Source organism: Thamnophis elegans, chromosome 14, assembly GCF_009769535.1.
Source record: "Thamnophis elegans isolate rThaEle1 chromosome 14, rThaEle1.pri, whole genome shotgun sequence".
Classification (NCBI taxonomy): Eukaryota; Metazoa; Chordata; class Lepidosauria; order Squamata; family Colubridae; genus Thamnophis; species Thamnophis elegans.
Window position 1 is genome coordinate 41230073 of NC_045554.1, and position 11586 is coordinate 41241658.

An 11586-nucleotide genomic window follows, 5' to 3' on the forward strand; every position below is an offset into this window, starting at 1 on the left:
AAGATTTGCTTGCCTACTTCGAAGCCTGGCAGACAGCCAGCATAAGCCAAGACCAGATCTTTCGAAAATACCGCTCTGCCAATGCAGGATTTATCTTCCGATTCTTGAGCTCTGTTATCGGTACATTTCTTCTATCCTCTCTTCCCAGTGGATGCCAACCACTGCCGACGCTACTTCTGGAATCATTATTAGCTTATCTGTTCTATTCATACGCTGCTAAACAAATTCACTGGAAACTGAGAATAACACAGGTAGGCCTTGTTCTGATCTAGGCTTCCCAAAAACACAAAGCTGACTCCTCGTCCTGATAAAACCCCTTTTATTTAGGTTAAAGGGAATTCCACTCCAGCAAAGTCCTGGCAAGCAGTCTTTTGTGTAGTTTCACAACTACAGATCAGGCTTGGAGAGCTGCCAGGCCGATATCTTCCAAATGCCACGCTGAACAAGAAAATACTTGGAGAGTCACAAACAAATCTTCACACTAATGGATCGAACTAATGGTCTCCTGCAAACTCCCCTCCACTTTCGCTCTTTTTTTATTCCCTGTGGGAGGGGCCATTCACTGTCCACCTGTGGCTTTACTCTCGAGTCGACCCCTGTTCCTTAGCTATTCCCTTCTCCTGGCAGCTCTGCGCATGCGCACACTGGGAAAAGGCTCCAGCTGTTCTTCTGCCTCACTGATGTCCGACTCCAAAGGCAGCTGATAACTGTTAGACGGCCCTGGCCCCCTCTCTGCCTCTGATGCACCGCCCTCATCAGAGCCTCCCCCAGACTCCAGGACTGGCCCAGGTCCCTCCCCAACCTCCTCACTGAATCTGCTGCCAGCTCCACTGGCCGCTAGCAGGTCACAACACTCAGATGCTAAGGAATGACAGCTCCTTATTGAACCAATGGCAACTGGTTCATATTTATGACAGTTGCCGTATCCCGGGGTCATGCAATTCCCATTTGTGACCTTGTGAAAAGCAAAGTTCGTGGGGAAGCCCAATGCACTTAGCCACCGTGGCTAATAACATGGGGCAAACTGATTCAACAGCCATCTCGCTTAGCAACAGAAATGTTGGCCTCCGTTACGGTCATAAGTTGAGGACTGCCCGTATTCCTGCCTCTAGCTCCACCCAGCTCTAGTTCCACATTCACATCTCTTTTATACATTTCCTCCATCTGCGAATTTGGCGCCGAGAATGAAAATGAGATCATCTTGGCTGCATGCTAAAATCAGAATGTGGAGTTTCATTGGACGATATCTTTGACTCTTGTTTCTATTCCATTTGAAGGTTTGTGAATTTAAACCCCGTATAGAAAAGCGAGGTCGAACTTTTGCAAAAGTAACTTCTATCCACTGGGATATTTTAAAGTTGCTAACATTTTTTTGGCATCTACTGGGAAGGGGGGGGGTCTCGCTTTTTGTTCCTTCTTCAAACAACATCGTCTGTTATCAATTTGACGCGGGGTGTTTGCAAAAAAAAAAGCGATGCTTTTAAAATAACTGAACATTTGGCGTGCAAAATTCCCTGCCAAATACATTTATGTATATAAATGTGTGTCTAATATCGGCACCTGTTTTTTCCCCCCACAACTTTCGACCCCCACATAAAGGGCATTGCTTAATTTTCTATTTGCTACCAGCTTTTGCTATTATTGATAAAATTGGATGTGTGTGTGTGTGTGTGTGTGTGTGTTTCTGCTGAGAAGGGTGAGAAGATGCTAAATGTCACACTTCTTCTTTTTTATCTCAGTCACTTTCAGTCCCTTGCTACTTAGGAAGAGTGAATTCTTGAAGAAAACCATCTAAGCCCTTATTTATCCCAGAAAGCCGAGTTTTCTTTCTTCCAGCTTAGCATCCAATGATTCTGTTGCATGACTCAAAAACACAGCCTGCATGCCAGCTAATCTTCTGCCCTCGTTTCCTTCTAAATAAATAAATAAATGTAATGCCATTGGACCCTGTTTTCATGATAGCTTTTTCCAGGGGTGGGATTCAGTCGGTTTGGACTGGTTCGGGTGAACTGGTAGCTCTAACGATCAACTGGAAGCAAACTAGTTTGCTCTGACGATCAGGTCCTTAATGACACATTGGGATGATTTGAAATGATGCATATATTTTCTGAGTTCACCGACAAAAGGGCGAACGACAAAACCGCGCCTGACTAAACTGCGGTGACAAAACCATGTGTTCTAAAGCGCTCCGATGAATGAGCGCTGAATCGCACTGACAACAGCGTGGCGACAGAAGCGGGCTGTAAAACTAACCCTAACCCTAACCCTAACCCTAACCCTAACCCTAACCCTAACCCTTACCTTAACTTAAATCACCCTTCTGCCAACACGCTGTTGTAAATTGCCCTTCTGTCGACGCGCTGTTGTCAACGCGCTGTTGTCGGCGCGTTGATGACATCACGGTTTTAGCGATGCGGTTTAGTCGGGCGCGGTTTTGTCATTCGCCCTTTTGTCGGGTCACGTATTTTCTGCCCTTTGCTCCAAAAGTTCTGCCGTTTTGTGCAAAAGAGATAAATCCCCTCCTTTTTATATTCTCTTAATTCATTGGTTATCCTGGAGAACAGATATATCTTTTTCCCAATTTGCTATTTTAAAAAGAGATTTCATCTCGTAGATGTTCGCCAAACAGAACTGGTGACAGTAATTTCCCAAATAAATTATTCTCCTAACGCTGTAAGGGCAATGGGAACTAAGATTAAGTGCAGTTAAAAGCTGTGCTTTAATTTTCCTGGCTTGACAAAAGTGTGAAAATAGAAAAAGCTAAGATAACTTTCAACTGTTCAAAGCTTTGAATTCATTCAGCAGATTAACTTTCAGTTGTGACCCAAAGAGATCAGTTCTGTTCCACTGCCTTTGTTCTCTTAGGCAAAACAGTTTAATGCATCAAAAATCTTTATACCCTTCAGTAAATATTATGTTGGCTAAAACTGAGCATTTTGTATTGATTTTGGAAGGGGTTTTTTTTTTTACACACATCTGCATCCTTAATAGCTCAGGATGATTACAAAAGTGTAAGTAAAAGAGCAGAAAGAGATCTTTAAACAAATCTTTAAATGTTGTTAAAACAACACAATTTAAAAAGAATTGGAATGTTAAAAGAGCTAAAACAATAACTAAAGCCTGGATAGAAGTCTTAATTCCTTCTTGAATTGTAACATTAAACTGGACTTCTAAAAAATTTAAATAAGTACGGGTAGTTCTCGACTTACAACTGTTCATTTAATGACTGCTCGAAGTTACAATGACACTGAAAAAAAAAATGACTTAACCAACATTTTTCACCTGTTACAAACTTTGCAGCATCCCCATGGTCACGTGATCAAAATTCAGGTGCTTGGCAACCATTTCATACTTATGACGGTTGTTATAACCTGGGGTGACGTGATCCCCTTTTGCAACCTTCTGACAAGCTATGTCAATGAGGAATCCAGATTCACTTAACAACTGAGTTACCTGCATGTCAACTGCAGTGACTTGCTTAACAACGGTGAACAAGAAAGGTCATGAAGTGGGGCAAAACCCACTTGACAAGAGAAATGTTGGGCTCCATTGGGGTCGTAAGTTGAGGACCACCTGTATCTATATCCATGTGTATATCTATATATCTCTATCTCTATCTCTATCTCTATCTCTATCTCTATCTCTATCTCTATCTCTATCTCTATCTCTATCTCTATCTCTATCTCTATCTATATCTATATCTATATCTATATCTATATCTATATCTATATAGCAAGTACCACTCACTCATCACAAAATCTCCAGAACTGCAAAGTCTAAAAACTTGAAATTTGGCACATATGTTCCTCTTGGCTTCTAGGGGCTCTCTAAGAAAGGATTTTTCGAAATGACCATCAGATCATTAGTATTTCTTATACAGTAATTAACAAGCTCTGATGCTAAGGAGTTCTACTTCCCCTCCCCACCTGAAAAGAACTCTGTTCCAACTGCCAGTTGCCTCACATTCCGTTACCTCAATTCAAACTGGAAGACATTCCGCCTCTTCACTCAGGAACAGTCCAGGGTCCCTTACAGTACTAAACGTTGGTACGTCACCAAAATGTCTACCCCTTCCACCTATGGAACTGCTTCCGGATTCAAGGCGGCAGGAGCGATATTCCCTTATGTGTTTCAATCATGGACCATCACTGAGCCAACGGATTGTGAACTGAATTTCTCCTGCATAGCCCGATCACATAGTTTCATCACGAAGTATGGGTATCCAGCTACTAGTATCAAACGGTTCACCGACAAATGCGCGCTCGACAAAAGCGCACCAACAAAACCGCAGCGAGAAAACCGCGAGGTTGAAATCACACGGACGAATGCGTGCAGAGGCACGCCGACAACAGCATGCTGACAAAAGCACGCCTTCAACAAACAACTAATAACAACCTAATAACCCTAATCCTAACCCTAAACCTAACCCTGAACCTAACCCTAACCCTAACCCTTACCTTAGCTTAAATCGTGCTTTTGTGGGTGCGTTGTTGTGGGCGCTTTTATGACGTCACGGTTTTTTTGCCACGGTTTTGTCAGCGCGGTTTTGTCGTGCGCGCTTTTGTCGGGTCACGGTATCAAACATTTACCTGAAATGCAGCCCTCTGTATAATGTTTTGCATCCCAGAGATTTGTGTTCACTTTCTCACTCCCTTTTTTTTAAAAAAAGCCCAACATCCTGGCTTAATGACTTGTGCCTACATTATTTCAATTTTAAAACATCTGTTTTACTTAAATGTGTTTTTTTTCCTTTTCCCTGCAGATGCTGGCTGAACAGGCGTCAGATTGATGGCTCCTTGAACCGGACACCGAGTGGATTCTATGACAGGGTCTGGCAAATTTTGGAGCGGACTCCCAATGGGTTAATAGTAGCCGGGAATTACTTGCCACAGGTAAAAGCCACATCTGTGGGATTCAGACCACGTTTCCCTTTCCAGTATCTAGGAGTTGTAATTTCACTTTCTTGCTAATGGTGCTTGAGGGAGTTATTTTAAGGACAGGCTGGTTGGCCATCTGCCTCAGTGAGTAAGCTGAATTTGTAGCACACAGTTGTAAGGGTTGTGTGCCAAGCCTAACCAGCAGTAAAAGTCTATTACCTTGGATGTTGCTTAGCGCCACTAATGAAATCCACTTTAGATTCTTCATTTATCTTCCTTTATTCTTGCAGCAACCGACTTTGTCCGACATGACAATGTATGAAATGAACTTCTCTCTTCTGGTTGAGGACAAGTTGAGAAGTATAGATCAACCAGAATACAGGCAAATCATTGTAGAGGTTGGTATCGTATGATGCTGAGCAGTGGTGGGTTTCAAATTTTTTTTGAACCTACTCTGTGGGTGTGGCCTCTTTTGTGGGAGTGGCTTGCTGGCCATGTGACCTGGTGGGAGTGGCTTGCTGGCCATGTGTTTTCTTTCTTTCTCTCTTTCTCTCTCTCTCTCTTTCCTTCCTTTTGTCTCTCTGTCCCTTTTTCCTTTTTTTCATTCATCTCTCTCTTTTTCTTTCTTTTTTATTTTTTTATTTCTTCCTTTCTTTCTCTTTCTCTCTCTGTGTGAGTATGTTTGTGTGTGTGTGTGTGTGTGTCAGTGGTGGGTTTCAAAATTTTTTGGAACCTCTTCTGTAGGTGTGGCCTGCTTTCCGGGTCCACTGGTGGATCCTCTTCTAACCGGTTCGGTAGATTTGACGAACCGGTTCTACCGAACTGGTGCGAACTGGTAGGAACCCACCTCTGATGCTGAGTATTAATTAAACGCTTTATCTGCTCATTCCTTTAAAAAAAGAAAAGAAAGAACATGTAACTACTTGAGCAGTAAACAACATTTCAAGCAAATGTTAATTTCTCAAATCTCTATAGGAGATTCAACCCTCTATCCTACCAACATCTTTGCCAGGAAAAAATATTAGCAGATCTCCCAAAGCCAACATAGCTACACAAAGTCAATCTCTCCGTCGTTGTTATGATTCTTAAGATTATTTTGACCCCTGGGTGATTCCATGGGTAGATCCATGCCAGTTCTCTTGGCAAACGTTGTTGGAAATCCCTTCTTTCGGGATTTTTTTTTTTCCAACTTCCACTTCAGGCTTGAGAAACATTCTTTGAGTCACCCAGCTGGTTTCACGTCTAAGGAAGAACCAGAACTCACATTGTGTACAGTTTCTTCATTTTTGTAGAAAAGTTTAAATCGGGGAAATTAAGAGAGAAAAAAGAAGGCGTGAACATGGAAAGAGAGAACTGACTAGCTTAGCTCTGTTGCCATCTTATTTCAAACAGTGGGATTCAATCGATGTAACAACCGGTTCGCTGAGCTTCTGCTTCACCGGAACCGGTTTGAACCAGCTGAATCCCACCCCTGATTTCAAACCACTACTAGTTCTAACATTATCTGTGCCTCTGTTTATTTCCATTTCAACTGGGGCTTACAGACATGACATGAATCAGAGGTTACGCAAAATCAGTAGAACCACAGCATGTTTTTAGTTCTATCCCTGATATCATATATTTATAATTGTCCTACCCACAATGTACCAGTGTCAGAAGAGGAATCCATCTGCATGAATCATTGTAAGTAAGAGATTCACATAGATGAGATTCCTGAACAGAACCTTTGAACAAGGATTCATGTGAAGAAATTTTTCCTAAACCCACTCTTAGTCCAAAGACTAGTTGAACCTGGCCTACGGCAGACAGAGAACAAAAGCACGCCCCCCCCCCTTGTTTTGCACTGTGTGTCAGCCCCATTGCAATCTTCTAACATGGGCGCTTTCATTTTTGAGAAATTGTATTTATTGCACCCAGCCCTAGGATTTAAAACGTTCACCATCTGAATGGACCAGCAAAACACAACAGCTAGTTGTCGTGTACCTTTTCTCAGTTTGCTGCATGGTGTGTCTGAAATTTTTCTTCTCTCTTTTCCCTCCATACATCCTCACCATCCAATTCCAGTTGTTGATGGTCGTCTCTGTGATTCTGGAAAGGAACCCTGAATTAGAGTTTCAGGACAAAGTGGACTTGGATAAACTGATGAAAGAATCGTTTAATCAGTTCCAGAAAGATCAGAAACAATTCAAAGGCGTTGAAAAACAAGTCAGTATCCTCCTTATCCTCAAATTTGTGCTTTGCATGGTCTCTCGCTGTCTCGCTTTGTCTTTCTGGTTGATGCAAATGAAAATGTTGCTTTGATTTTTTTTTTTAAAAAAATCAGTATTGTGAAGCCTTCCATATTTTCTTCTAGTGAACAGAAAAGGTTAGCTAGAATTCTAAACAACTTCACTTATTTACCTGGTTGCTCATGGGAATTTGGTTTCTTGCAGTACAAGGAGCTCAATGTTTTGACCTAAGCTTCACAAAATCATGCAGCAGACAAACCCCTTTTTATTAAGCTAATGTGAATTCCTCTCATTCACATCCAGCAAAGTCCTGACAAACCGTCTTTCAAGGGTGAATTGACAACCACAGACCTTATCAGGCTTGGAGAGCTGCCAGGTCGATATCTTCCAAATGCAGTGCTGTACAAGAAAATATTTGGCAAGGAGTTTCTGAGAGTCACGAACAAATCTTCACCCTAATGAATTGAACTACTTGTCTCCTGCAAACTCCCCTCCCCTGTAGCTCCTCTTTATTCCCAATAGGAGGGGCCATTCACTGTCCACCTGTGGCTTTACTCCCATTGACTCTTCTTCAGTAGCTGTTCCCGTCTCCTGGCATGCACACACTGGGAACAGGCTCCAGCTGTTCTTCTGCCTCACTGATGTCTGACTCTGAAGGCAGCTGATAACTGTCAGAAGACCCTGGCCCCATCTTTGCTTCCGACGCAGAGAACGTTTCAGGCCTTCCCCAGACTCCAGGACTGGCCCATGTTCCTCCCCAACCTCCTCACTGCCTGAGTCTGCCACCAGCTCCGCTGGCCACTGGCGGGCCACAACACTCAAATGTATTGGCAGCTCCTTGTTCTTGATTATAGATCTCTGTGCAGCCCTTGGTCACTGAAATGTTCTCCCCATTCCATTTTTTTGTAGAGGGGTTGGCAGAATTCATCCAGAATGAAACTTTTGGCATTTTTGTGCTCACACACACACACATACACACACACACACACACAAGAAGGCAACCATTGCCAAATGGCCATAGACATCCCTCGTTTAAGAATCTCATCTGGACCCTACCTCTGCCCCAGCCCAAACCTTGCCACAAAAATTCCCTTTCCAGTTGCCCAAAGCCAACGAAGACAGCCAAGAGTCTTAGTTGCAAATGTCCTTGATGGACAGTTTCTCCTAAATGTATTTACCCTGTGTGTTAGTTCTCAGATTGCACAACCCCCAAAGTCAGCTCATCCTACTGTTGTCTTCCTGTAGAGCTCTGTCCTAACATGATGGGAAGATCTCTCACACTCTTTTGCCCAAAAGAGAGCTGCGTCTGAGTATCTCCTCTATACACTGGGGTGAAAAATCTCTGATGGAGCTGTGTAGTCCTTGGGGTGCTGTTTGTTTGCCCTGCTTGGTGTCATCTTCCATCTCTGCTTGTCTACTCCTTCCTTCCTCCCTTTCTTTCCTCTGCTCCATGGCTTTCCTCCTCCTCCTCCTCCTCCTCCTCCTCCTCCTCCTCCTCCTCCTCCTCCTCCTCCTCCTCCCCATTTTAGGAGAATTTTTACCCTACCATTGGCACCCCAGAAAGCCAAGGATGCTTCAGCCGGCCCAAGGGGGAGGTTGTGTTGTCATTGTAGAGCAGGTGCAGACACAATAGCATTTGCCCTTGCGGTGGGAGAATTGCTCTGCACCAAACACAAATTGCAGTTGACAAGCTCTTCCCAGCCCCAGCGACAGCATGACTCATTGGTGGCCTAGAGGATGATGAATTGTTGCCTTGCTAGGCTAAAGCTGTTCTTTACAGCAACATAAAATCTGTGACTCATTGTGTTTGGGACCATCGTTTTCCCTTGAATTCATCACAGATCTTTCCGGAAATGCCTGCAGATATTTTTTTTTTGTTTCTGTTCCTGTTCTGTAATGGTTGCTCTTATTATACACATCTTCCTTCCTGTGTTTCTCAGGGTGCCCCATATCCCCCCACCCCCTTCTTCTTTGCTCGAAATCCAAAATATATATTTAAAAGTATTTAAGATGGAGAACGTGGAGGGCTATATTACATTTTTGCTGATAAAGAAATGGAGACTAGTGTAGATCTATTTCAAGCTATTTAGCTCTCATCAGCTAGCTATATATATATATATATATATATATATGATAGATGATAGATAGATAGATAGATAGATAGATAGATATAGATATAGATAGATAGATAGATAGATAGATAGATAGATAGATAGATAGATAGATAGATAGATAGATAGATATAGATATAGATATAGCGCAGTGGTTAGAGTGCAGTACTGCAAACCACTTTAGCTGACTGCTAAGCTGCAGTTCGGCAGTTCAAATCTCACTGTCTCAAGGTTGACTCAGCCTTCCATCCTTCCGAGGTGGGTAAAATGAGGACCCAGACTGTGGGGGCAATATGCTGACTCTGTAAACCGCTTAGAGAGGGCTGAAAGCCCTATGAAGCGGTATATAAGTCTAACTGCTATTGCTATATATATTGTGTGTGTGTGTGTAATTTATTTTCTCTTTACATACAATATGTGCTTAATGAACAGAGTACTGTCTAGGTCAATTTGTTTACATAGTAATATTTATTACGTTCCTAATTTCTACCTCTTTTATCTTGTTTTATCATCGAGAAAAAAAGTCCCACGTTCTGCAGTATTCTGAAAATATTCTTCTTTTTCTTTCATCTTCATTGTTAATCTGTCCATTTCTGAACAGTCCAATATTTCTTTTTCATTATATCGTCTTCCCTAGGTGTTTCCTCCCTATTCCAACGTTGTGCTAATACAGTTCTTGCCACTTATAAAACATGCAATGTCAAATATACATCCCCTTCATCACAAATGTTTCTGGTATTATGCCTAACAAAATTAATTCTGGTGTATAATCTATATGCTGCTTTAACATTTTTTCTAACCAAGTGTGCACTTTCGTCCACATTTTATTTTTCTTGCTTTTGGGCACGTCCACCACAGGTGATTTTACATGTGCCCATTTTTTAAAATCACACTTCCAACATCTGCTAGACCTATTTTTAAAACATTTTTGCTAGCCTTGCCGGCCGTAGGTGCCATCTGCATGTTTCCCCTCGTTATTACTTAAGCCTGAAATTCTCCATCCAACAGTTGTGACTCTTGTCTATTTGTGCAGGACGAGATGACTTCTTTTTACAACACACCTCCGCTGGGAACAAGAGGGACGTGCAGTTATTTGACTAAAGCTGTGATGAATTTATTGCTGGACGGCGAAGTGAAGTCTGCCGCAGAAGATCCTTGTTCCATTAGCTAAAAGCAGTTGGAGAAGGAGATGTGGAACCAGGCAGATGCCCTTCATGGGTTTCTACCTCTTGCCATATGAAGCTTCATTTCTCGCCACTGTTTGAATACTGTGATGCATAGTCATTAGGAGGAGCTCCATAGCTTAGAGCAACTATCTGTCCACTTGGTTTCATGTTAACGGAAAAAGCATATTTAATTAAGGAACATATTCCCCGCACAGCTCCTAGGTGGCAGCCAGGGATACCCACCTCACCATCGCGGCTTCTTGTTGGCTGAGTAAATGCCTGATACCTACGCCATACCTACGCTGCTTGGGAATGACAGCTATTTAGAAGCTTTAACTAAGCTCGCGTTGACAGTCTGAGCCTCACTTAAGGTGAATTGCAGCTTTATATTTAGTCATCCAATCATGAATTAATGTAACTTTAATCATCCCGCTCCCCCTTTTCTCCTGATGTCAATGAAGATTGAATACGGTAAAGATATCAGGGTTTCTTTTTAAAAAAATATCAACGATTCCTCCAATCTGTGAAGCTGGAGGATTTCTGGACACCCAAGAAATAGGGCTCTTTGGATTTGAGGACACCGACAAAGCTTAAAAAATAAAATTAAATCTCTGTACTGAATACTCTTTCAGATTTGCCTGTAATGGGTTTCTGCGTTCTCAAATTGAAAATTGGAAGCAAATGGGGATTGTTTAAAAAAAAATTCTTGATCTCTCCTTCAACCTAGCATAGAAGCTGCCCCAGGGGTGAAATCCAGCATGTTCTGATGTGTTCTGGAGAACTGGTAGCGGAAATTTTGAGTAGTCCGGAGAACCGGTAGCAGAAATTTTGAGTAGTCCGGAGAACCGGTAGCAGAAATTTTGAGTAGTCCGGAGAACCGGTAGCAGAAATTTTGAGTAGTCAGGAGAACCGGTAGCAGAAATTTTGAGTAGTCAGGAGAACCGGTAGCAGAAATTTTGAGTAGTCCGGAGAACCGGTAGCAGAAATTTTGAGTAGTCCGGAGAACCGGCAAATGCTACCACTGGCTGGCCCCAGAGTGGGGTGGGAATGGAGATTTTGCAGTATCCTTCCGCTGGAATAAGGTGGGAATGGAGATTTTGCAGTATGCCACGCCCACCAAGCCACACCACTCCCGCCGAGCCACGCCCACCAAACCGGTAGTAAAAAAAAATTGCATTTCACCACTGAACTGCCCTGAGTCAAC

The 11586-nt window shown here is 42.6% G+C and overlaps 1 protein-coding gene across 2 annotated transcripts in view; it reads left to right on the forward strand.

The window, feature by feature from the left end:
* Positions 1-11008, forward strand: part of PHKB (phosphorylase kinase regulatory subunit beta) — a 114170-nt gene extending 103162 nt beyond the window's left edge. For both annotated transcript variants that reach the window (XM_032230842.1, XM_032230843.1), the window contains 4 exons: positions 4763-4892; positions 5168-5275; positions 6942-7082; positions 10250-11008. In XM_032230842.1, coding sequence (XP_032086733.1) covers positions 4763-4892; positions 5168-5275; positions 6942-7082; positions 10250-10387 — 517 coding nt within the window. In that variant the 3' untranslated portion in view covers positions 10388-11008. The remainder of the gene's footprint in view (positions 1-4762; positions 4893-5167; positions 5276-6941; positions 7083-10249) is intronic.
* Positions 11009-11586: the final 578 nt, after the last annotated feature.